The sequence below is a fragment of the Adiantum capillus-veneris genome, chromosome 8, assembly GCF_014529385.1.
Source record: "Adiantum capillus-veneris isolate H3 chromosome 8, ASM1452938v2, whole genome shotgun sequence".
Classification (NCBI taxonomy): Eukaryota; Viridiplantae; Streptophyta; class Polypodiopsida; order Polypodiales; family Pteridaceae; genus Adiantum; species Adiantum capillus-veneris.
This window is the reverse complement of record NC_140938.1, coordinates 20185596-20213247: the sequence shown is the minus strand read 5'-3', so window position 1 is coordinate 20213247 and position 27652 is coordinate 20185596. Positions and strand designations below refer to the sequence as shown.

The 27652-nt window shown below is 44.2% G+C and overlaps 1 protein-coding gene across 1 annotated transcript in view; it reads right to left on the bottom strand.

Moving 5' to 3' along the window:
• Positions 1-27367, bottom strand: part of LOC147451773 (adagio protein 1-like) — a 58612-nt gene extending 31245 nt beyond the window's left edge. Inside the window, exon 1 of the mRNA XM_086517639.1 lies at positions 26648-27367. Within this exon, the coding sequence (XP_086373765.1) occupies positions 26648-27222 (575 nt within the window). The 5' untranslated portion in view covers positions 27223-27367. The remainder of the gene's footprint in view (positions 1-26647) is intronic.
• Between the last annotated feature and the right edge of the window lie 285 nt (positions 27368-27652).

Genomic DNA, 27652 nt, shown 5'->3' with positions numbered 1-27652 from the left:
GGACTTCGTGTCCAGGAAAGCGGAGTTAATCTGTAGGAAGAGGACTCTGGAAACAAAGTTAGAAAAGAGTTGCAGGGATGTCATGCCCTGAGTCTGGCAGGTGAGATCCAGAGGCGAGAAATGAGAACCTTGGTTCTCAAGGATTTGGAATAAGGAACGGAAGTTCCTTGGAATAGGGTTTTGCCCTAGGAATCGGAAGCTAAGGCTTCCAGGAACCATCAAGTCTTATTCTAGAACGAACGTGGTAATACGTTCGGTTCAAGTGCTTGTATAGACTTCTCCTCATTAATAAAGATACTATTACGGGGGGGGGGGGGGGGACCAGCCCATCTTCTGGTCCCCAGTACTGTGTCGATCTTCTTACTCTCTATCTCTCTCTCTATCTATTTCTCTCTATATCCTTTGGCTTCAGTAATAAGTGATAAAATCTATTTATCCGAATGTATTTTATATTGTTATGCGCTCCCATTTGTGACAATCACCAACTCAGAGTCCTAGCGTTTCCACAGCTTTGCATCGCCACAAATACCCAGCTTGCTAGCATTTTCACTAACGCTACCATCAGCCCCAAGATTTGCAGATTCCCCATCAACCCTAGCGTTTTTGCTAGCGATAGAGCAACACCAGCGTTTTTGGTTTTCAGCCTGTTTTGCAGCAGAATACTCAGAGTTTTGAGCATGCATAGGAGGTAGCAGATTCAGCCCCATTGGTTGCAGAAGATCCCCCATTTTCAGCCATAAAAACGCAGCCAAAAAAGTCATTTTCAGCCACCAAAACAGTCCCGAATTTCAACAGATAGAAGACCACAGATTTCAGCCCTAAAGTCGTCGTCGTCGTCATCACCGTCGTCGTCATCGGCATAGTCCCAGATTCCATCAGTCCATTGCATCCGCATTGTACCACTTTGTGCAATCATAAGTAGACCACTCTCGCCGACGAGAATGGGGCCTTCGGAGGAGGGTTTTACAACGTCTCTGGTGTCGTATCTCTCTTCTCTCTATCTCTCAGTCTCATACACTTGCACGCACACTGTCCATTCACTTTGTTTGTGATCATAGCATTCTCTCATTAAGAACGGAAGGCTCTACCTTCCATAAGAACAAAAGGAACCTTGAGCACAGTTCGGAGCACTCATCTTGAGCAAAGCGCAAACAATCATTCCGTTGCACCTAACATTGGTATCAGAGCTTTGGCAGTGTTCTGTATCACTCAAGGAAAGAACCACATGAATCACAAGAATTTTTTTGCTTGTTGCGGTCGCACGAACCCAAGTTCGCTTGGGCGTGTCGATTCCTAATCGTGTTTTTTGAAGAGTGACAGGAATCCCAAGAAAGAAGGGCTTGTCCAACCTCCCCTTGTGTCTCTTTTCACTCATTGAGAGCGGACCATGCACTTAGCGGCCGGCCAATCGAAGTGAGGTGGGAAAAAGCAACCTTGGTGTGAGCGCAAAGCCACCAAGGGGTGCGCCCGCAGAAAGGAGTAAAACTCGGGTGAAGAGAAGATCCTTCTCAAACACGGTTTGCAAGCGAAAGAAAACCTCAAGAACTCAAGACCCGCAAGAACCCAAGTTCCTCATAAACTTAAGAACCCAAGACCCCCAAGAACCCAAGTTCCTCGTGAACTTAAGAAACCAAGACCACAAGAACCCACGAGTTCAGAATGGTCATCACTCGAAGCGGAATGGATACTTCACTCGGAGGTGATGAGCATGAGAGAGGCGAAGAAGAATTTTCCCCACCAGGAGGTTTTTCCGACCCTTCCCCATCTACAACAATGATTGCACTAACTCCTATGGAGGCTTTCGACAAGAGGATGATGGACAAGAAGTTAGAAGACAAAGCAAGAGATGCAGAACGAAAAGCAGAAATAGAGCGTGACCACGAAGAAAAGATGGCAAGCATGATGAGTTGCATGAAGATGATGTGATTGTTCACAATGATGATGTGTTAGTGGATGCTTTTGCTAGCGAAGCTAACCTCGTTGCAAATTTGATCAATCACGAAGAACCGATCTTGGCTTTCGAGTCGAGGTCCAAAGAACCCCCACAGAACGATTCGATCAGTTAGGAAGAACAGATCTTGGCTCTTGAGCCTAGGTTCAAAGAATCCTCACAAGAAGTATTATGTGATTGCATGATTGATACGCACGCATTGTTCGAATGTTTCATTCGTGATCGTTTCCTATATTTTAGTCAGCATCGTTATGTGATCCCTTTTCCTAGGCATGACATATTGTATGTTGAGCACGCTTCTCTCATGGATGAGCACGAATGTATGCGGATTTTTCATGAAAAGCTGAAAAGTATGTATGTCAGGAAGTCACATTCCATGTCTCTTCCTTGGCATGACACAGTTGTAGACAGAGCACATGAAAGTATGAGCACCAAGCATGGGCATTTCCGTTGTGAATTGCCACAGTTGATTTCTCTCGATCATACGAGAAAGATTCGATCTCATTGTTTGCATGTATGTGGTGAACAGTTTGGCACTCCGTCTATTTGTTCATCCACATTGCATGCACAGTCTTTGAGAAAGCCAAGATTTTTTCCACTCACTTTACTTGGAATGGGTATGTTCATGTGTTTGTGTTGGAAGTGATTTCAGGAATTTTCAGCCATGGAGATTCTTGAAGACGAAAGAAGCAAGTCTCTAGACGACGCTGAAGCAAGGAAGGAGCCACAAAAGACTGTCGCTTTCGGCGCGGCCCAAAGAAGCAAGCGTTGCAAACCTTTATGAAGTTCAAGTACCGCACGACCCACACATCAGAGTGGGCCGGCGAAGAGTCCCTTCCCGAATTCCAGATGCTGTTGGCGATCTCCCTCGACGCCATACAGTTCGGTACCGGTACCTCACTTTGAAAAGGAGGGGATGTCACGTGACACATCCAACCCTATGTGTCCGTGGACAAGCTACAGCTTTATCAGGGTTCAGTTTAGTCAAGTCAGTCTAGATTAGAAGTGATCTGGCACTTTTGTGAGTCTATTCGTAGACCGTGCATGCCCAGTCACTTAGTGTAGATGCATATCCTCTGGTTGCACACAGCATGATCATCAGAATCCATTAGAATCAGTTAGGGGATTTTTCCAGTGCATTTAGCCTATTTTCCCTATTTTTGGTTATTTTCACTTATTATTTTTAAGTGACTTTCCAACAAAAGTAGGTATGGCAATTTTGCTAAGTTAATATATAAGCAAACTCAAGTTAGCACAATTGGGCAGAAGAGGTAGCAGGAGTACATGCTCAACAGGCACCTTCTCAGCAGAACCGAGCAGCAGCATTGTCGTTTTTGGTCCCCCATCTTCGCCACACATCAAGCACCCTAGCGTTTCTGTACCTAGCAGTTTCCCGCACCAATAGTACCCGATTCCCCTTGGCGTTTTCAGCCCTTGCCTTGATCGCCATCATCACCAACACAGAGTCCTAGCGTTTCCACAGCATTGCATCGCCACAGATACCCAGCGTGCTAGCGTTTTCACTAACGCTACCATCAGCCCCAAAATTTGCAGATTTCCCATCAACCCTAGCGTTTTTGCTAGCGACAGAGCAACACCAGCGTTTTTTGTTTTCAGCCTGTTTTGCAGCAGAATACTCAAGAGTTTTCAGCATGCATAGGAGGTAGCACATTCAGCCCCATTGGTTGCAGAAGATCCCCCATTTTCAGCAGTAAAAACGCAAACAAAACAGTTATTTTCAGCCACCGAAACAGTCCCGAATTTCAGCAGATAGAAGACCACAGATTTCAGCCCTAAAGTCGTCGTCGTCATCACCATCGTCGTCGTCGGCATAGTCCCAGATTCCATCAGTCCATTGCATCCGCATTGTACCACTTTGTGCAATTATAAGTAGACCACTCTCGCCGACAAGAGTGGGGCCTTCGGAGGAGGGTTTTACAACGTCTCTGGTGTCATATCTCTCTTTTCTCTATCTCTCAGTCTCATACACTTGCACACACAGTGTCCATTCACTTTGTTTGTGATCATAGCATTCTCTCAGTAAGAACGGAAGGCTCTACCTTCCATAAGAACAAAAGGAACCTTGAGCACATTTCGGAGCACTCATCTTGAGCAAAGCACAAACAATCATTCCGCTACACCTAACAACGTCATTCACAGTAATGATGGGAGAACTATGAACGGGAATATCTATAGGGCCACCAAGAATAGGTACTTCTAATGCATCACATCGGATCGGTGACATAGAGCATCAAGGACAAGTTTTAAACCATCCAGATGCGACATCTTTGATGCGTCGTGGGATGCATGATAGAGAGCATCGCGAAGGAGTTGTTCCATAAGTTCACTGAGAAAGGAGTAGGTGATTGGTATTTCCGATGCGTCACAAGGTGGGTGACGGGAGCATCAGAAAGGGTATATTCCATAGTCAGGAGGAATTCTGAACTGAGTTAGAATTGTGCACAAGAAATTAGGCAAGCACTTGAATGAAGATGGGTTCAACGGAAACTTTCAGGAAATGCAATAGCTTTCTGAATAAGTCAGTTGCTTTTCGTGAAACCAGATGCTTTCCCGTCAAGGAGTCTATGTTCGCATTGCATCAACGCATGAGATTGGATGCACATGAGACTGCATCCAACGACGCCTGGGTTGTGATTGTGTAATTATGGTTTTCACCTTAAAAGTTTTCGCATTGCATCTGTACATGCGATTGCATCTAGGGACGCATGGATTGTGATTGTGTAATTATGGTTTTCAGCTTATAAGTTTTGCTAAGTTTTTAGCACGTTAAGCCAATGTTTCCCCCATGTTGCTGCAGATTTCGGCCGCTAAGATGATGTTACCTTCTCCTATGGCTGCCCCAAGTGCACTAGACGTCGCCAAGCCCAAGTAGGCGAGTTCAATCGCGAAGAAGTGCCTTTAGAGATTGTTTCCATCACAACAAGCTGCTTTTTTTCTCTGTTTTTAGCTCATAGACGTCATAGACCGGGCTGCTTTATGAGAAGGAACTTGAGAGCACACCTCTTATGTGCGTAGGATTGGAAGAGAGGTTTCTTTGTAAAGCATTCTCCTCCAGGAAGTTGCTTTTTGAGAACCGAGTTGCGATGTGAGTTTCGAGTCTTCGTAGGAGATGTTGCCATGTTTTGATCTATGAGTGTTTGTTTGCAAGTGCACTTCCTCTTCACGAGGAAGTAGGAGAAGAGGAAGGCATGAGCCTCTCCAAGAGGAAAAGCGCTTTGTGAGAACAGAGCAAGATCAGCCCAAGGGTTTTGCACCCTAGGTTTAGGAGTAGATCCACAGATCTGAGAGTGGTAGACTCTCGAGTTAAGATCACGTAGTAGGTATTCCCAAGCAGCACGAAGAATGGCAGACTTGATGCTAAGACCTCTGAGGAAGAGGGCTCTCGGAGTAGAGTTATAGGGATGCCATGCATTTGAGTCTGGAAGGTGAGTTACAAAGGCGAGAACCTTGGGTCTCAAGGATTTTGAGCAAGGAACAGAGGCTACTGAGAAAAGGGTTTTTGCCCTGAGAATAGGAGGCCGAGGCTTCCGAGTACCATCGAGTCTCATCTAGAACAAACGTCATTGAGTCTCATCTAGAACGAACGCGGTGATACGTTCGGTTCAATTGCCTGTATGAAGGTTTCTTGTATTATGTCCCATGTTCGTATCAAGGTAGGTCACTTGATTGATGTTTAATGAAGGTAGGCCTTTTCATTTAGCTATATACAGTGATAGTTTACATGTTTGCAGGATTTTGTTGGGAAATTCCTATTTTCTTTTGTTTTTTTAGGGTTATCTACCAATGGTGCGTATTTGTATGTATCGTAAACCTCAATCCATATAGGACTGCGTACCTTACATACTGAATACGTACCAATTTTACGTTTGGTTTCACCTTGGTTCTTTTATAATTCTCTGAATTGAAACTAAAGAATTCGGTTCACTTCTAGGTTATGAAGGATCTCGAGCATTCCGCTCCTCAGATTCTCTCGGTTCTTGAGCATCGTGCTCTTGTCTCCTTCTCAGAGAATCGCTTGTCTTGTCGACTTCTTGCAAAGAGAAAAAATTTTCCAACTCTGCGAGCTTGTCTTGCAAGTCTTGAAGTTCCGCATGCTTTTACTTGTCATGGCTTCTTCCCGAATATTCCCAAAGTAGTTCTCCTTTACAAAGAAAGAGAGGAGACCATGCTCTGATACCACTATCACAAATTGGAGCACATAACAATATCAAATATACTCAGATAAATAGAATTTATCACTTAATAATGAAGCCAATTGATATCGAGAGAAAGAGGGGGAGAGGGAAGATCGACACAGTACTAGGGACGAGAAGCTAGGCAGGTCCCCCTTGTCAGAGTATCTTTGTTACTAAGCATAGCATTGTAAGAGACAATGGCCATCATACATGAGTGAAGCTCCAAAGATTTGATTATCAAAATACTACAAACTCAAAACTCAACACTACACTGCAAATACAGAGCCACATAACAAAGTTAGAGGCTATTATATCACCCAAGCCTAGCGCTCGGATGAACGCTTAGAGACCACACAAAGAAGATTTTTATTTTTTTTTTAAATCCATATGAACTCTACGGATCCTATTGTAGAGACATACCGTATAGATTCAGTACGACATACGTACGGTTCTACCTTCTTGAAAAGAACTCCCTATCATCCACACTTTCAAAATACCCATGAACATCTAGTCCAGAACCATAGCCAAAAATCCCGCCATTTCAAGAAGGATATAAAGAAGGTCTCTCGACCTGAGAACACTGGTCATGTTAGTCAAAAGGAGAGATGTTGCTATAGGCTTGGACACTCCAAGCCAGAATTAAATAGCAACACACGAACAAAATCTGCAAATAACTAAACTTCAATATAAATTATATATATATATATATATATATATATATATATAGAGAGAGAGAGAGAGAGAGAAGAAGAGCTGACAAGAAATGGCAAAGTTCCGATCCCAGGTGCACTTGCCCCAAAGACTAGCATCCCTTTCGGTATTTCTTTATTATTGCTTCACAAAGGTACAACTCCTGAAGGGTCGAGCTCTCTCCGAGACTCTACATCCAAAAGCTCTCAGAAGACTAGCATCAAGGGCTTTTATAAATAGTACAAGGGATGCCCAAGAGCAGAGCCACGTAAGCTCTTCACCCAAAAGCACTCAACCCCAAAAGCAATAGCTCCCGATAGCATGGAGTAAACTGCCAAAAATATGCGAACGCAATCGCGGAATACCATACACTTGCCACGTCAGCATGTCAGCCCAATACAGAAATCTGCCCTAGCCCTTGTGCTCTGTCTTTTTAGGGTTTTAGGCCCCTTAGTCGGTGCTCCATAAGTTAGTAGGGGTTAGGTATTTAGAACCCTAACCCCTTAGGCCCTACACCCATATCTTTTGGAGGGTTAAGCTTTTAAACACTTACCCCTTGCCTTGTCCTCTTGGCCACTTCCTTCTGTTGGGCATGCCACGTCATCACTTTGTGGCATACCCCACTCTTGACGTCTGGAAATCAGCCAAAGGACGATAACTTTCTTCAGTAGACACTGATTCTATGTATCCATGCACTAGACTCGACAAATCCAGCACTTCCACAAAGACATCAGTCATTGATCAATCACATTTTTGTCCAGGGTCTCGAATGCAAATCATGATCACTGTAACCTATTTAGCAGTCACATCCAGACTGCACTGATCTTTTCACGGATCTCTTGATATATAAAATCTTGTTATTTGTCTTCTGAGCCCGAGTCAGATGAGCTAGAAGAACTGTCAGAAAAAGAAGAAGAAGAAGAAGAAGAACTGGGTACTCCTTCAAATCGAACACGCTTCTACTGCTTTCTTGCCTTTTCAAAAGTAGACTGACGACCCAAATCACCCAGGAAGTCAACGCCTTTCTTCTGCTTTTTGCTGTGCTTTTTAGCTTTGTTCTGCGCGTCAAAAAGTTGAGCAATTCGTGCATCAACGACCTCTTCTAATTCTTTCTCTGCATACTTCTTGGGAGTCTTGAGAGTGGGTTTTCGGGGTGGTTCTATGGTTTTCTGCCACTGCGTGTACACCTCCTCCAAAGAGGTCTTGCTCATATATTTTGCCATTTTCGGGTCATTGGCAAAATTAAGCATCATCTTTGTTGCGTCGCCAATTAATCGTTGACGCTCCATCTCTCGACGCTCCGCCTGAGTAGGCCGAGGCGGGCCATACTCCTTGCCGGAATCTTCGTTGTTGTGATCCCTTCCCGCATCTCCAGATGCGGAGGGAGTTGACTGATCTTTGCCTGAAGCCATAGGTGCCGCGGAAAAAATGAGGGATCAGACTTCCCGTAGAAGAGAAATCGGCCATGCTCTGATACCAGTGTAACAGACTTGGGACACTCCGAGTCGAGAATCTACCGCGACAGCACAAATAAACACTTCAAAACAGTTCACAGTTCACAATTGATTTGACACTGGCCCGGTGGAGTTCCGTGCCTAGAGATTTTTGCCCCAAAGACTGGCGCCCCTTTCGGTATTTCTTTATGTATTGATCAATCTTCAAAGTACAAGAGTGCGGGCAGGCGCTCACACTCACACTCTACGTCCAGATGCTCTGAGTTGTGAGAGGCTTGCTCACATATTTAAAGATTACACGGGATGCCAAAAACAGAGCCCCAAAAGCTGAGCCCAAAGGCTTCCGGCTTTCCACGCACTCTCTCTTGAGCCAATAGAAAAATAAAGCGCAAGTTTTCTCTCTCTCTCACGCTTAATAAAATAAAGCAAAAGTTGGCTCTCTCTCTTTCTCAACTGCTGGCGTAGATTAAAGCAGCCAAAAATCAGCATAGCCAAAAGCCGTACAACCAGCCACGTCATCAAGTCCCGTACACTCTGCCACGTCAGCACATGTCGACGGATTTTTCGGCAAAGAATCCGGAATTTGCCGTTCAGCCACGTCAGCATTCTGCCGCCTTTTCCGGGACTGCCTGCCAGAGGGAGAGTGTGTCTGCTGTGTCACCATGCCATGTCACCAATTTGTGACAAAAGCAGAAGAAGCGGAGAAAAGCAAGAAAAGCGGATTTTTGAAAGTCTAGAAGGCATATAAGGAGCCACCTAGCAATTTAGAAGAGGAGACTTCATCCTCTTCTAAGAATTCAAACAATGAAGAAAATCACAAGAAGATCAAGGAATGCAAGGATGGGGGTCAAGCAGTCAGGTTTGACATTCAGGCTACTAGGACACCCATTGAGCCCTTGAGTTCATAGTACATACAGCAGTTTGACGTCGCCTTATTGGGAGGTCATTTCTCGGAACGGTCCAAGGTGCAAAGGGCGGCATCTTACTTGAAAGGAAATACACAGATATGGAGGTCTACTCTGTTGTTGCACAAACAAGCACCTAAGTAAAATTCAAGAGAATTTTCACTTTTACGTGGATAACGAAAGAATATGAAGATGTCATCACGGCTTGGCATCATCTGAGAATGACCAAGAAAGACACTTTGGATGACTACTGCAACAAGTTTTGGGATACCTATTTGTTTATGTCCTTGTCCGAAGGGTCACTTTGAAGGACCAGATTGAGTGATTTTGCAATGGATTGCCAAAAGAGATTCGACAGTATTGTCTACAATAGCACTCTGACTCTATTCTAAGACTTATGGGACATGCTAAACAAGGGTTTGGTATGCATGCCATCTCATTGACCTATCCTACGGACAAGCCAGTGTCCATCCCAACAAGGCAAGAGTCTTCATGTCAAGAGAAAGAACCAAGGGGACCGGATGTCACAAACTGCTAACGTGTCAAGCCACTGAAGAACGGAGCCAACTTGCAGATTGAGACCTAAACCCTAAGGAGAAGCAGTAGAAGAAACAGAAGCAACAGAAGAAGTTTTACCAACTTGCAAAGTCTTGCCAAGTGGCTTATTTTCAAAGAAGAGTTCATACTAACTTACCGGACCCCTTCCGATGGGTCCCAAGGTACTAAATGTAACAGACTTGGACACTCCAAGTCAAGAATCTACCTCGACAGCACCAAATAACCACTTCAAAACAGTTCACATTTCACAATTTATTCAACACTGGCCCAATGGAGTTCCGTGCCTAGAGATATTGGCCCCAAAGTCTGGCGCCCCTTTCGGTATTTCTTTTTATATTAATCTGTGTTCAAAGTACAAGAGTGCGCGTAGGCGTTCACACTCAGACTCTGCGTCCAAATGCTCTGAGTTATGAGACCTTGCCTGTTTATTTAAAGAGTACAAGGGATGCCAAAAGCAGAGCCCCAAAAGCTGGTAAAAATCAAAAGCTTTCAGTATTTTTAAAAGCCTCATAAAATAAAGCAAAGGCTCTTTCTCCCTCTTTCTCTTATGCTTTAATAAAATAAAGCAAAAGCTTCTCTCTCTAAGTCCTTGCGTAGAAACCCACGCAGCCAAAAGCTGGCCAAACTTGCGTAGAGATTTCCGTACAATCAGCCTTGAACTTCCGCTTTTTTCCGACGTGAAATGCGGGACTACCGTAATAGCCTACCACGTCAACAAAACAGCGTGAGTTACGGAGCTGCCGTACTGGCCTGCCACGTCAGCCAAACAGTGCATGTGAAAGGCCCGTTCCCGAGGTGTGTGTGTGGATATGTTCTCTGCTACCCCACATTGTTCAGACACGTCACCAATTTGTGACATACCTCCCTCTTGAAAGCATTGTAATCGCCCTCGATTACGCCTGCAAAATCGACAGAGGCCATAAACTGTCTTAGCAGACACTGATTGTTAGTACCGACGCACTAGAAACACACATCTAGCACATGTACCAATCGACAATCACATCACACGACATCACAGGACATCACATGACAAATCACATTCAACATTTATTTGGATCTTAGACCATGATTTATCGGTAATGCAGTTAGCAATCGCATCTAGATCCACTCAGGACCTCATAGATGCCCGATTGACTAACCCCTATTGCAACCACGTCTATTCGAGATCATTCAGACCAAAATGCTGCAATCATTTTGTCTATTGTCACAAGACGGGCACCACACGTGCCGGTTTAGAAAAGAACAGACTCAACAGACTTTTAGCACTTCAATAACAACTGAACTAAAAGAGAGACGGCACGCAACACGGAGTGGCAGAATTCCACCCCAGAGAGTATTGGCCCCAAACCTTGACGTCCCTTTCGATATTTCTTTATAATGCATCAACACAATACAAGCCGGTACTCCAGACTCTGCACCTTCTCGAAGAAGCATGCCAGAGAATGAGCCCTAACGTCATATTTAAAGGCCCTTGGCCTGAAAAGTAGTTACAGTAAAAAGCCTTTAAAACTCAAAAGCTTCTGGTCCAAAAAGCAATGCCAAAAGCTGTCAGCGTAATTTACGGAAATCTGTACACCCTGCCGCGTCATCAACGGCGCAAAACGCAAAAATCCGTACAGCTTGCCACGTCATCATGTCAGTGCAATTTTTGAAAATATGTCACGTCATCAGTTTTGGCGTGTTTCCTGATCCTGCTTTATTTTAATCCTTTATGTCACTTGGGGCCCCATCGAACGGAGTCCCCATAAGTTGGTAGGACTTCTTCTTCTGTTACTTGTTCTTCTTAGGGTTTAGGCCCCTCGGCCACACCTGTAAGTTGGCTCCATTCTTTAGGCTTTGACATGTCAGCAGTTTGTTACATCTCCCTTCTTGAAAGAGAGTAATCGTCCGCGATTACAACATATCTGCAAAACAACTCAAGTTAGCTCAAAAATTTCCGAGGGTCATTTCGAAGGACATTCCGAGGGACAATCAATTTGCTCTTTTTATTAAGGAGTTAGCTTCTCCTTTCGATTGTTTTGATCAAGGAGTTAGCTTCTCCTTTCAGCTGTTTTGATCAAGGAGTTAGCTTCTCCTTTCTGCTCTTTTGATCAAGGAGTTAGCTTCTCATTTCCGCTGTTTTGATCAAGGAGTTAGCTTCACCTTTCGTCCAAATTGGAACTCTTGATATTCCGGCGTAGTAAAATTAGCCATCACACCCAAACCGTACTGATCTTGCACGGGTGTCTTGATGCACGCTTACATATGCATGTTACAAGACACAACAAACAACGCCACTAAGCACTCCCCCGAGACAAACGGTTTGCGGTATGAAGTTACTCAACGACTACCTCGTCACTCCCCCCGCAAATAACCTAAAAAGGTCCGGGCCATGAGCTCAGAAGACTATATAACCAAACACTCCCCAGACCGCAGTCTGCGTCGCTTGGAGGTTCAAGCATACAACCAAACGCTCCCCAGGCATCGGCCTGCATCGTTCGGAGGTTTCTAGCATACAACGGAACGCTCCCCAGGCATCGGCCTACGTGTTCCGAGGTTCAAACAATACCAAAACATTATTTCTCACTTCTCCACCGGGGAGTAAAATCACCAATCATTGAAACCAGTATCAAACCAGAATTAAACAATTCAAATCGGCACGAAAACAGGATCAAAACAGATCCCATCCATTTCAAACAAATTCCAGACAGAATCACCAAACAAGATCAAACAGAACTCAAACTTAAAAAGCAATCTCGACATCAGCCGAGATCGAAAAGTCGACTGACTTTCCATCATGAAACCTGCACCAAAAATTAGGGTTAGGTTCCTTCCATGAGGTCGCAGCTAAGCACAGCATGGTCCATCAACTCTTGGACAGACAGTGCTTCTTTGGCAGCGATGGTAATCCCAAGAGATAGCAATCACACCGAACCTCCAAGGTCATCTGCTCAAGAAGAGACATCTACTGAGAGATGTCGAGAAATTTAAAGTTATAATCTGCTAGGGTTTCCATGGCAAGCATTTCAAGATACCCCAATCTGCCAGAAGCTGCACTCCGAAGGAAAGTGTCAGGAACTATATAACTTCGGACAAATTTTTTTCTTGAAAGCTTGCCAAGTACTTGGAGTGTGCGGCTTGGTAGCTATAGACATCAACATTTGCATGGCACTGCTTTTGAGAAAAACAATGACTCGAAACAAATATCTGATCCTTCTTTGAAAGTCATCTTTAATGGCTTATGCCCTATAAGACATAAGCGGTGAAGACGAGAGCGCGCCCGATGCGCAATGAAGTAAGGGTGGGAGTGGCTAATAAGTCCGGGTTGGAGGATGAAGATACCTCGAATAAAGTCTCTAGTTTGCTCTGTCTGCTCTTTTGTGGGACCGGTATGCTTTCAGAAAAGCACACACCTTATGCTCTGATACCACTGTCACAAGACGGGCACCACGTTCCAGTTTAGAACAGAACAGACTGAACAGACTTTTAGCACTTCAATAACAACTGAACTGAAAGAGAGAGAGACGGCACGCGATACGAAGAGGCAGAATTCCACCCCAAAGAGTATTGCTCCCAAACCTTGGCACCCCTTTCGGTATTTCTTTGTATTGCATCAACACAGTACAAGCCGGTACTCCATACTCTGCACCTTCTCCAGGAAGCATGTCAGAGAATGAGCCCTAACCTCATATTTAAGGCCCTTGGTCTGAAATGCAGCTACAATAAAAAGACTTTAAAACTCAAAAGCTTCTGGTCCAAAAAGCAATGCCAAAAGCTGTCAACGTAATTTACGGAAATCCGTACAGTCAGCCACGTCATCAGCCAGCACAAAACACGGATATCCGTATAGCTTGCCACGACATCATGTCAGCACAATTTTTTAAAATCTGCCACGTCATCAGTTTTGGCGTGTATCCGGATCCTACTTTATTTTAATCCTTTATGTCACTTGGGGCCCCATCGAACGGAGTCCCCATAAGTTGGTAGGACTTCTCCTTCTGTTAATTGTTTTTCTTAGGGTTTAGGCCCCTCGGCCACATCTGTAAGTTGGCTCCATTCTTTAGGCTTTGACACATCAACAGTTTGTTACACAGCTCCTGCACTTAAAAACCAGTCAAGAACAAATCAGTTTCATATTCAGGAATTCCATTTCATAAAGTCATCCAGCAGAATACTGTCAGCTCTCAGTATCCCTGAAGGTCAAAGAGACATCAGTGACTCTAGTATTCAAAAATTTGAGGCATCGGTTGACAAAGGAGCGGAGTAACTCCCCTCTTGTGCATCCCACTGCACCAGATCTGCGGCCAAGCTGAATTCTCGGTTCCATTTGGAATAGACTATGCTAAACCAAAAGCTTCAAGGTAAAGATTCACAATCTGACAGTATCTGCTAGGTCCTCCTCCTCCTCCATCTACTTCGCATCCAATGCACGATAGTTCTTGAATTTAACCAAGAACCACCTTCTCACTTTACCCTTATTCTTTCTGTCCTTATGTGCCAAAATCTGTTCAGGAACAAGGATCTCCTCGTTTTCTTCCACTTCGGGTTGCTCATCAAGCTCCCCATCTTCAGGCACATCACCTTTGAAAGGTTTCAAGAGACTCACATTGTAAATCCTCCAAGTGTTTGGCAGTTTCAAAACGTAAGAGCACCCAATCATCCTCCTTCAATTTCAAATCGCGACGATGGCAATCCGCTGCTTTTTTTTGTCTTTCTTGAGATTTCTGCAAAGCCTCGCGGAGCTTGGCAAAAGCCGTGTCTAAGTCGCGCGTATACTCATCAGCTTCAAAAATCTTATCTTTTGTGCTTAGGAAGGGTGGAACCTTCGCAGCACCTTCAACAATCTCAAATGGCACCTTCCCCATCGAAGAGTGTATTGTGTTGTTGTAGGAAAATTCCACCAAAGGTAGATACTTTTCCCATTGAGTCTTCTAATCCCACATATAAGACTTCAATAAATCTAAAACCACTGAATTGGCAATCTCAGATTGCCTGTCAGTCTACGGGTGGAAAGATTACGAGAACTGCACCCGCGTGCCAATGTTCTCCCAAATTGCCTTCCAAAACAAACTCGTAAATCTGGGGTCCCTATCGGAGATAATCGTCTCGCGCATGCCATGTACTCTGAAAATCTGGGCCACAAACAGTCTCGCTAAGTGATCAGGCTTGATTGTTTTCTTCACTGGAATGAAATGAGCCTGCTTGCTAAATCTGTCGACAACAGTCCAGATACCATCGTGACCACTCTGTGTTCTCGGGAGATCAAAAATGAAATCCATTGCAATACTTTCCCAGGGGCGGGTGGGTATGGGCAAAGGCTGTAACAATCCCTGTGCTTTATGCCTATCAAACTTGACCTTCTGGCATACCAAGCAACTGCGCACAAACTCGTCCACATCCTTCCTGAGTCTCGGCCAAAAGAAGTACCTCTCTACCCCTTTCAAGGTGGTAGCAATGCCACGGTGACCCGTAAAAGGCAGACAGTGGCATTCAGTCATAACCTTTTCCCTCAACGGTTGTGCAACGCACAACATGGTTTTCCTCATCAAGTAGACATTCCGAATGGAATATCCCGCTATTGTCTCCCCATCTCGTATCCATGCGAAAACGTCTACAAAATCCGTATCTGTGGCATATTGGTCAACCATATCCTCGAAGTTCCTATGGTGAATCGCAGAAATAGCCAGAACCAACGGCTTCCGCGACAAAGCATCTGCCACCAAAATCTTCTGTCCCTGCACATGGACAATCTGGAAGTGAAACTGTGACAAGATGTTCATCCACCGCATCTGCTTTTCCGATAGCTGTTTCTATCACAAGAAGTAGCGTAAACTCTGCTGGTCTGTAAAGACAGTAAAATCCGCTCCGAGTAGGTAGTGCCGCCACTGATTAAGAGCATGGATAACTGCCAAAAGCTCTTTCACATAAATTTGTGCTGTCAATTCCGGCCTTGAGAACAATCGGCTCTCGTAAGCAATGACATGGCCTTCATGCATTAAGACCGCACCCAAACTACAACCACAAGCATCACAATATACTTCAAATGACTTCTACAAGTCCGGCAAAGGCAAAAATGGTCCCGTAGTCAATTTCTCTTTGAAAGTCTTAAAGGCAGTCACCTCTGTGGGTCCCCACGAGAAATGGACTCCTTTCTGTGTCAAAACATGCAAAGGGGAAGCAACCTCTGCAAACTTTCGAATGAACCACCTGTAGTACAAACACAGTCCCAAGAAGCTTCTAGCTTCATGGACATTCTTCAGATTGGGCCAATTACGGATAGTCTCTATCTTGGCCGGATCCATCTGCACTCCCACTGATGAGGCAATGTGTCGCAAAAAGTGTATCTCTGGTAAGAAAAATTCACTTTTCTTTGCATTAATCACTAACTTGTGATCTCGTAATGCCTGAAAGACCTGAAGCAAATGATCTCTATGTTCTGCCTCATTCTTGGAGAAAACAATGATATCGTCAAAGAAAGTGTCAATAAATAGCATGTACTCTCGAAAAATCATGTCCATCATCCGGTTAAATGTCGCAGGTGCATTGGTTAAGCCAAAAGGCATCACCAAAAACTCAAATAACCCAAATGTCATCCAAAAGGCTGTCTTGTAGACATCTCCCGGCGCGATTCGGATTTGATGATATCCACTCTTCAAATGAATCTTGCTAAACCACGAGGATCCCTGTAATCTGTCGAGTATATCATCGATCCTAGGAATCGGAAATCTGTTCTTGATGGTGATTTTGTTGAGAGCTCTATAATCGATGCACATTCTCCAAGATCCGTCTTTCTTCAAAACCAACAACACTGGAGAGCAATACGGTCAAGTACTAGGCTGGACAAGACTCTTTTCCAAGAGGTCTTTCACTTGGTTCATAATCTCTTCGTTTGGGCTCGGCTCACACGGTAAGGTGGCCGGTTCGGTGGTGTGCTTCCAAGTATCATATCAATGGTATGATCTTCAAGACGAGCAGGTGGTAACTCGCCTGGCAAGTCCTCTGAGAAGCAATCGACATGAGAGTGAAGAAAATCTTAGCGTTCTTTATCAAGTTCAGACATATTTGTCCTATCCTCATCACTCAACTCTTTCATAAAGATTGAGTAAACAAATAAACTGGGTTTCATTAATTTGGAAATGGCGGAAGCCGATACAATAAGGACAGACTCGCCCTTAAGTTTAATGTCAAGTACAATAGTTCTGTCCTTCTTTGTTGTCAATGTCGCTTTCCTCGCGAGATAGTCGACCACGGCGTTGTTCTTGTGGTACCAAGGAATTCCCAAGAGGACATCACAACCTTCCAAAGGCATTATGTAAAAGTCCTCATGCCCCAAATACCCCTGGACAATGCAACCGAAGTTTGCCAATGAGAGGTGTAATGGCTACGTCCCTGCCGGGTGCCGCTAGAACTACCTCCGCAAGTCGTCCCATTCAATCGGGAGTGATCTCGAGCCACGCTGCCAATTCCGGTGAAATGAAGTTGGCCTTGGCTCCTCCATCAAAGGAGATCAGGGCTTCTTGGTCTTTCACTTTGCCCCAAGCTCGGCAAAGTTCTATAGTCTCATCCAACGTTCTGGGGTCAGTACCCACGCAAGCAGGAAACAGTCCTGTTTTCATCTTGCCTTTTCTGCCACGTTTCTCAGCTGCTCTCGAACTCTCAGGCCTTTCGTCGTCCTTGTCGTTCTGTTCTTTCTGTGCCTTTTTAGGGCACTTCGCGGAGATCTGTCCAATTTCCCCGCATCCAAAGCACTTCCCCTCCTTGATGTAGCGAGCCCGCTCTTGAGGAGTAAGCTTGGGTCGTGCATCCTTGTCTTTCTGTTCTGGGTTACTCTTTCTCTTTCTACTTTCATTTTTCGAAGTCCGTTCGGCTCTTTACGTCATGATCTCATCTGTGGGGTAGGTAGGTCAGACTGCCAGAGCGAATGGCAAAACCCTACTTCGCACGACTCGTCAACTCCTGAATGGAAGCTAACTTTTGTTCCAAGCAGTTGTCTCGGATCTCTGTAGGTAGATCGCTCAATCTGTTCCTAAAACTAGATCTTCTTGAATGAAGAGGCAAGTAGAAAAGAGCTTCAAAATCTCTCGCAATAAGCGTCCATTGTATCCTTCTTGGTCATCCAAAGATGGTTTCAAGCAGTTCTTATGTCGCATTCATACTCTCGAGTCAACCATGAAGAAATAAAAAACTTTTGAAATTCAGCCATTTAACTGGCGCTGTTTTGTTTAATAGAAGCGTGGACCACCAAGTTCGAGCATTCCCCTTAATGTAAGAGGCAACTCTATGAGTCTTAGAGTGCTCTGAATAACACCCTCCTGAGAAACCTATGTCAAACTGCTGTATAAAAGACAAAGCCTTCGAAGCATCTCTATAACCAGAAAACGTGTCAAATTTAATTGACTGTCCACCTTCCTTAAAACTCTCGGACTTTCTTGCTTTTGTCTTCCAGAAAGTCGCACTGGTTGGCTTTGTAGAAATTCTTCTTCTTTGCGTAAAAGATGCTGTCATCAGAGTCCGAACTATCTGAAGATGAGTCCTCTGTAGAACTATCAACCACCGGGCGAGATTTTGACTTCTTTGCCTTTTTCTTGCCCTTTCCGAAGCTTTGCTTTTTGCTTCACTTTTTACCTTTTCTGACTTCTTCGCTCGAGTCATATAAGCTAGAAAACTGTCATAAGAAGAAGAAGAAGAAGAAGAGCTGGGTACTCCTTCAAATCGAACACGCTTCTTCTGCTTTCTTGCCTTTTCAAATGTCGACTGACGACCCAAATAACATGGGAACTCAACGCCTTTCTTTTGCTTTTTGTCGTGCTTTGTATCTTTGTTTTGCGCGTCAAAAAGCTGAGCAATTCATGCATCAACCACCTCTTCTAATTCTTGCTCTGTGTACATCCTGGGCGTAGGAGGTTTCTTGAGAGCCGGCTTGAGGGATGGCTCTGTGGTCTTCTTCCACTGCGTATGCACCTCATCGAAAGAGGTCTCACTCATATATTTTGCAAATTTTGGTTCCTTCGCAAAATTGAGCATCATCTTTGTTGCGTCGCCAATCAATCGTTGACGCTTCATCTCTTCGAGCTCCGCCTGAGGCGGGCCATGCTCCTCGCGTGAATCTTCGTTGTGATCTCTTCCCGCATCGCAGGATGCACAGGAAGTCGACCGATCCTTGCCTGAAGCCATAGGTGCTGCGGAAAAAAAATTTAGGAATCGGATTTCCGTAGAAGAGAAATCGACCGTGCTCTGATACCACTGTAACTGACTTGGACACTCCAAGTCAAGAATCTACCACGATAGCACCAAATAACCACTTCAAAACAGTTCACATTTCACAATTTATTCGACAATGGTCGGGCGGAGTTCTGTGCCTAGAGATATTGGCCCCACAGTCTGGCGCCCCTTTCGGTGTTTCTTTTTATATTAATCTATGTTCAAAGTACAAGAGTGCGGGCAGGCGTTCACACTCAGACTCTGCGTCCAGATGCTCTGAGTTATGAGACCCTGCCTGCTTATTTAAAGAGTACAAGGGATGCCAAAAGCAAAGCCCCAAAAGCTGGTAAAAATCAAAAGTTGAGTATTTTTAAAAGCCTCATAAAAATAAAGCAAAGGCTCTTTCTCCCTCTTTCTCTTATGCTTTAATAAAATAAAACAAAAGCTTCTCTCTCTAAGTCCTTGCGTAGAAACCGACGCAACCAAAAGCTTGCGTAGAGATTTCCGTACGATCAGCCCTAAACTTCCGCTTTTTTCTGGCGTGAAGTGCGGGACTGCCGTACTGGCATACCACGTCAGCAAAACAACGTGAGTTGCGGGGCTGCCGTACTTGCCTGCCACGTAGCAAAACAGCGCATGTGAAAGGTCTATTCCCGGGGTGTGTGTGTGGATATGTTCTCTGCTGCCCCACATTGTCCAGACACGTCACCAATTTGTGACACTAAAGATAAAACAGGACCCACAAACACGCACATAAAAAGACTAGCATAAAAGCTAAAGGCGTGGCAGTTGCACGAACACCCGAATTTTGCACTAACCTGATGACGTGGCAACTTGTACGGATTTTTGTGTTCTACGTTGATGATGTGGCAGCTATACGAAATTCCGCAAAACACGCTGACAATTAGTGATTTTGGAACTAGTTTCTTTTGAGTTTATAGCTTTTCATGTAAACCGCTTTTGGGAGACCAAGGGTCTTTAAATATGAGGCAAGAGCTCATTCTCTCGCACGCTTCTGCGTGAAGATGCAGAGTACGGAGTACCGGCTTGTACTAAGTTGAAGCAATATAAAGAAATACCGAAAGAGGCGCCAATGCTTGGGACCAGTGCTCTCCTGGGGTGGAACTCCGCCACTCCCCGTCTCGTGTGTCAGGCATCTCTTTCAGTTCAGTTGTTATTTGAAGGGTTCAAAGTTATTTAGTCTGCTCTTTTCCGTTGGCACGTGGTGCCTATCCCATTACACCGAATGAAAGTTCATCACAGGATTCCGGAGAAGTAAGGGAATTAGACGATAGTGCATCTAAGGGTTCCGATGCAGCAAAGGGTTCATCACAGAATTCCAACGATTGAGGTGCCAGTCGACAAGGGAGGCCATCGGGGCTACCAATAGGTCACAAGGCACAAGAAAAGAATAGAAAGGTGAGCTAGGTCCACTGGATAATTTGGTCAAGGGTACTCTTTGGCCCTTGATGCAGAGTGGATGGAGGAGAACATCGCAAATTCTCTTCAGAGAGAGTGGCGCCTTGAAGCTATTGGATTATTAGCGATGTCTATGCCAAAAGTTACTGACGAATTAGTAGGTTGAATCTGGTGCAATGCGGACTCCACAAGAGGGGAGCCACTCACTCCTTCACAAATTACCTAAATTGAATAAAGTCACTAAATTCTCTTTGAGATTTTAGGGATACTGGCAGGCAGACATTATTTTGCGAAATGACGTTCTGAAAATATGTGCACAGAAATAAAAACTTCCTTGATTGAATTGAAGACGTGCTCTTTCATGTATGTATTGTTAGAGAAATGCAAAGGAAGATGAAATGTCTACAGCATTTTGTGTGATGAATTATTTGAACTTAGTGCATCTAGACATCTCTTAGAGATCAACGAAATCTGGATGTGATGGCTAGATGAATGACAAAGAAATGAGATTCTAGTGCATCAAGATTTTTATCCGGATGAGATGACTAGATACTATTGTAAGTGCATCAAGAGTTCGGAAGGATGAGATGGTTGCACAAAGATCTAGGTGCATATAGGATGAGATAGCTAGATTGAATGATTGAAACACGGTGTTCAGTGTGAACTACGTGTGTGATTTTGTGAATTGCATGCTATGTGGATGTATTGTCTTGTGGGGATCGTCATGGGCATGGTTTGCTTAATTGAAATGTGAAAAGAAAGGATACGAATCTGATAGTAACAAGATTTAGCAAATCAAGACATCCGCGAAAAGATCAGCACGGTCTGGATGTGATTGCTAAATAGATTTCAATGATCATGATTATATCTGAGACCCTCGACAGAAATGTGATTGATCAATGACTGATGTCTATGTGAAAGTGCTAGATTTGTGGAAGTTTAGTGCATGGGTACATAGAGTCAATATCTACTAAAGAAAATTTATGTCCTTTGGCTATTTTTGTCGATGTCCCTCAATTACAATTCTTTCAAGAGGGGGGGAATGCCACAAAGTGATTATGTGCCGTGTCCAATTGGAACAAACTGAACCCAAAAAGCGTGGCCGAGGGGCCTAAAACAGAGAGAGGGCCCGAGAGGGTTAGAGTTTTAATCCTAACCTCTATCAACTTACTGAGCACCGGTCGAGGAGCCTAAAGCCCAAGAAAAATCGAAAAGAGTTCCTTAAACTCTAATTTCCGTAAAACGCGCTGGCTGGCTGCCATGTGGCACTACCGTACGTTGTTGAGCTTGGCAGTTTCTACGCAAGGCTTTTGGGGATATGCGCTTTTGAATCACATGCTTTTGGGACTCTGCTTTTGGGCATCCCTTGTAAGTTCATAAGTGCCCAAAGGGCCACTTTTCAAAGAGCATCTCGACACAAAGACTTGGAGAGAGTTAGACCATCGGGAGTTGTACTTTGCGAAGAGAAATAATAAAGAGATACCGAAAGGGGCCCCAGTCTTTGGGGCAAGTGCATCTTGGCTCGGGACTTAGTCGTGCCGTGTCCGACTCTCCTCTCTCTCTCTCTCTTAAAGTTCAATAATTTTGCAGATTTTGTTCGTGTATTGCTATTGATTTCTTGCTTGGAGTGCAAGCCTGTAACACTCAAAAAGTGTCAGGCTAGATCATAAGCTATACTAACTAAGATTGATGCTGACTTGTAGCAGTTGCTTGTCCACGTGGCTCAAGTGCAATGCACACGTCATAGCCCCTATTAAAGGTGAGACACAACTTTCAAAGTCCTTCCTATGGATGCTTTATGTACTGATGATGCTTGTGTGGATGCATAAACCAAAGAAAAATGCCTCCAAACTTACGGATACTGCAGATGTAGGTACTGCTACAATGTAAGCACCGGCCAGCCAAGTTCATAGGCAGCCTTACTACTTTCATAGAATACGAGCCTGGATGTTGACTCTGTCGTATCGACGAAAGTAGATACACGCTGCATGCAAATGCAAATGCAAAAGAGGGTTAGGGAACCTTTATATCCAACTCCTTCCATATCTACAAACGAGGGAAGCAGGCCTTGGTACTCAAGATTTGAATCTTCGTGTATCCGATGATGATCTTTACTGAAAGACATACCAATGAAGACGGGAGCTTGCCCGATGCACGATGGACCAAGGGTGGGGGTGGCTAATATCTATAAGCAACGGGTATTAGTCTAGGACAAGGACAAGAAACTTAGAGAGAGGAAAAATATGAGGTTCTTAGGGTCGTTAATCCTTCCCTTGAGCTCACGAAGCCAAAGCACGTCCAGAGCTCTAATGTCAGGCACAGCAGAGGGTTTAAGGATTTTAACTCAGATCTAGTACTTCACACAAACACAGCCTACTCTAATTCACTTGAGAAAAACTGAACTGAACACAATGAAAGAGAGAGAGAGAGAGAGAGAGAGAGAGAGAGAGAGAGAGAGAGAGACCACATGTCTGGTCTCAAGAGCCCCCTTGCTCTATTGCAAGAGCAAGTACTTGATTGAGGTTACTTACACAAACTACTACAATGATGAAACGTTGTATACTGAGTGTTGATGCTTCATGCAAAATCGCTAGGCTGAATCTAACACTGAGGAAATACAAAACACTTGGGCTGATTTGATGCTATAGGCTGTAACAGTGATGCTGTAGGCATAAAACGCTGGTAATGGATGGGTCCTGAAGTGTTGGTGATGAGGGTCCAAGGGTGTTGGTGATGAGGGTCCAAAGGTGTTGGCGATGAGGGTACTGATTTGATTCGCACCTCGAATCACAACGAGAATTGCGACCGATTTTGCACTGTAAAATGCACGGGCTACTTTTTGGCCAATCTCTAAAAGCAATTGACTTTTAAGAACCACGTGCCTTTAAATATGAACCTAGGGAGACACCTCTGGCAGACAAGTGCAAGGTTCCACACCTACAGAGTGACTCCTCGACAATTGTACTCTGTGACAATATTAAAAAAATACCAGGTGGGTAACTGAATCAGGAGCAAGTGTATCTGGGAGTGGACCTCACCACCATGTCGGGTCTCCAACTCTCTGAAGTTCAAGTGTTAGCAACTCTCTTTGTTTTTCACTTCCATGTATAATCGATAGACTGGGATCAATTCTTATGAGTGAGGCGTGAAGGATTGGTCTAAGTGTGGGGGTGTATACATCATCGGACGATACACCTCCCTCACTCGAAACAACACCCAAGCTACTGCAAATCATTTACAATATGCAGTTAAACCTCTCGCAATATTCCTGGAAATCTTGTTGTAATCGCCAGACACTTTTTGAGGCTAGGCATATCCATCCCTTGCCTCCATCTAAACAAATGGCAATAAGCTATGCTTCAAACTGGACCCTATAGCAACCTCCCCAGTGGAGAAAGCCACACCCTAGCAGCTGCATGTCATCTAATTAAGTCCAAAATATGTGTAGTTGACAACCTTTCACCCACCACTTTTCATACAAAAGAGCAGGCCACTGTTGTATCCAATAAATTGTGAATAAACTCGACAATTGATCGAAAGCAACCCAATCAATGGAGATGGTGACCGTTGGGACTTACTGCTAGAGAAGACACTTACCAAAGTTCCAAACTTTAAAGGCTCACATGTCTGCAATATGATATAGCCACTAATATAGAGCACCACTAATGAGATTGCTCCCTAGGAGACTGTAGATACTTGATGAAGGATTTGATATAAAGGCTTGTAGCTGCGAACTAATGACAACAGGCCACACTGATGTTGGTTTTCATCCGCAACCGGGGGCAAAGGAGGAGAGGGGGATATATGGTGAAAAATTTATTGCGCACTAGAAATTGTTGCATTCCCCTTGTTAGGAGATTACTGTATATTTCTAGTCCGCAATAGACTATTCGATCACATGAAGTATGGCCTTGTAATAGCAATTAAGTAAGTATAAAAAATTCGAACAAAATAGCACATAAGGTGACAATGCATGGAGAATAAAGTTTAAGTGCCTACCTTCGGAGTACTTCGTCGCTCTTTGAACTCAAATCTGTTAACATAAGATGTCTGTAACAAACTGCTGAAGTGCCGACCTACTGAAGAACGGAGCTACCGACCGAGGGGCCTAAATCCTAAGAAGAACAAGTAACAAAAGACGAAGTCCTACCGACTTATGGGGACCCCGTTCCATGGGGCCCCAAGTGACAAAGGATTAAAATAAGCAGGACCTGCACACACACGCAAAAATTGATGACATGGCAGATTTTCGAAAATTGCACTAACATGATGACGTGGCAAGCTGTACGGATTTCCGCGTTTTGCGCTGGCTGATGATGTGGCAGGTTGTACGGATTTCCGTGATTTATGCTGGCAGCTTTTTGGCTTTGCTTTTGGGCCAGATGCTTTTGAGTTTGAAGGCTTTTCATTGTAATTGCTTTTTAGGCCAAGGGCCTTTAAATATGAGGTTAGGGCTCATTCTCTGGCATGCTTCTTGGCGAAGGTGCAGAGTCTCGAGTATCGGCTTGTACTTTGATGATGCAATATAAAGAAATACCGAAAGGGCGCCAAGGTTTGGGGCCAATACTCTCTGGGGTGGAATTTCGCCACTCCGTGTCGCGTGTCGTCTCTCTTTCAGTTCAGTTGTTATTGAAGTGCTAAAAGTCTGTTCAGTCTACTCTTTTCTATTGGCACGTGGTGCCCGTCTCGTGACAGATGACGTGGCAAGTTGTACAGATTTTCGCGTTTTGCGCTGGCTGATGACGTGGCAGGTTCTACGGATTTTCGTGATTTATGCTGGCAGCTTTTTGGCTTTGCTTTTGGACTAGATGCTTTTGAGTTTGAAGGCTTTTCACTGTACTTGCTTTTTAGGCCAAGGGCCTTTAAATATGAGGTTAGGGCTCATTCTCTAGCATGCTTCCTAGCAAAGGTGCAGAGTCTCAAGTACCGGCTTGTACTTTGATGATGCAATATAAAGAAATACCGAAAGGGGCGCCAAGGTTTGGAGCCAATACTCTTTGGGTGGAATTTCGCCACTTCGTGTCGCGTGTCGTCTCTCTCTTTCAGTTCAGATGTTATTGAAGTGCTAAAAGTATGTTCAGTCTGCTCTTTTCTATTGGCACGTGGTGCCCGTCTTTAACAATGTCCATGAATTCAAAGAGGCAATTTGAATCTTCAACAAGTAATTTGTGGTTGTCTTCCTAAGGCTTATGATACATTAAAAAAAAAGACTTCGATTATTCAAGCTTGAAGCTTCAGGTCTTTCTTCTTTGAGTTGGTAGATGCTTCAGAGTCCCAAGTGCAAAGGTCAATTCCTGTTAAGGAACTAAACAACAACGTGGACTTCTACCTTGCTATTGGCCATTTGGTGAGGTATGTAAAGAGCATTTCAAAATTGGAGCTGCAGATAAGGATAGTACATTAAACAACTGACAAGCACATGGAGAATAAAGTTTCATATAAATTTGGCATACTCTTAACTCAACCTATCAGCAAGCTCAGAGGGAATTGAAAGCTCGAAAGAGTACTTTGCGGTCGTCTTCCCGAGGGTTACGGTAGGGAGAAAGCTTTATTTTGATAATTCAAACTCGAAGCTTCAGGTTTTTCTAATTTTGAGTTTGTATATGCTTTAAAGAAACAAAGCAAGGTTAAGCCTGTTATTTAAAATGTGTTTTTCATGCAGCTGAATAGAAAAGTGAGCTTTTGATTTGCAATTGGCCTCTTGCTGAGAGTACATAATATGCATTCGAAAACTGTCAAGGATATAAGGAGAAAACTTTTGAGAGAATGAATACAACAGCCACACTTATAGGTATGCTGCAACCCATTGGTCCACCTTTGGATAATAAGTTATCTCTTGGAGCAGTAGACATGGATTCACATGTACTTAGGAGGTATGGGCCACATAATCGTCTCTTCTTTAAAGGTCAATCACACCACACTTTTGATTGCTGCTTAACCTTTGTAATTGCTTGCAACCAATTGTCCTCAAATATTAGACAACAATTTCTTCACCCCAACCTCCCATCATTCACATTTTCCAAATAAGCTCATTTGTGATTTGACGAAGTAAAGATTCAGAAATTCCATTGATGCTTAAAACGACATGAGACTGCTTAGCACCCTTTCTTGGGTTTTCAGCTACATAGAAGGACAAGGGCTCGTAAGTAGTTAGGGACGTTACGAAGCCGTATAGTGTGCAGGCCCCCAACCTACTAAAGGCAATATTGCCATATAACATATCTATGATTGTATAGCAAAATGGACTCATACTTTAGTAACTATAAACTTGAAACGGAAAAAGAAGGTGCTTACCAATTTCTACCCAGGACCTCCTCAGCCTTGTAGCCAGTGACCATCTCAAAGACAGCATTTACATAGATGATAGGCTGATCAAGCTCAAGGGCATCGGTAACGACCAGACTGCATGGACTGGATTCAGCCAACCTATTCATGGGCTTCGGATAAGCGACTGTCCCTGGGGCATTGTGCCTTGTGATGCCACCACCCCAATGGTAACTTTGGTGGAGACATGCATCATCATTTGCTGCACTTACATGGGCACAATATTGTTGATACAAGTGAGCATTGTCACCATAAACAGGTACTGAAGGATCATGTGGCCGATCATCACTTAGATAGATGCGCGCTTGAGAATTGTGATGATGGTATGGAAAAGTATTGCTCTCATGCTCATCTAAAGCATCCTGCTGGAGGTAATGGCATGTACCTTGGTCTTTCAGCAAAGCCATACGCGCAATATACTGGTTAAAGGCGGAGGGGTAAAACATACGTTGGGCGCTGTCGTGATCCTCGTGGAAAGAAGAATCATCTTCCGCCATGTCTGCATCATCATCGTCCCCTTCATCTAGACACTTCCAGCTGCTCATCAAGAACGGAAAACTTAACCTTTCTGCCGCGGAATGAAGCTGAGGATGGCAATGGCGCTGGCGAATGTTACAGCGCGGAAGGGAGGGGAATAATTGTTCTGCATGAGAAGGCAAAATATCTTAGCGTCTCGCATCCCACAAATATCTAACGGAAGGTTTAAAGATCTCCTTTTGATTTCGGGGTTCATATTCTTTGGGGGACCTACGTGAAGCTGCCATGTAATGATAGAACCTTGTTGCACACACGCCACATGCCATTCAAAGTGTCCAAAAGCTCTAGAAAAAGCTGCTTCTTAACTTTGTAAATTGTACGTGCGTCTCTAAGTTTTCACCCTTTGCACAAGCCTCACTAAGGTAAGGCTGAGATGAGCGAGGGGCAGCAATCCCATCTTCTCCATGCCTATGGGAGGGACCCCCCCTAACACATGGC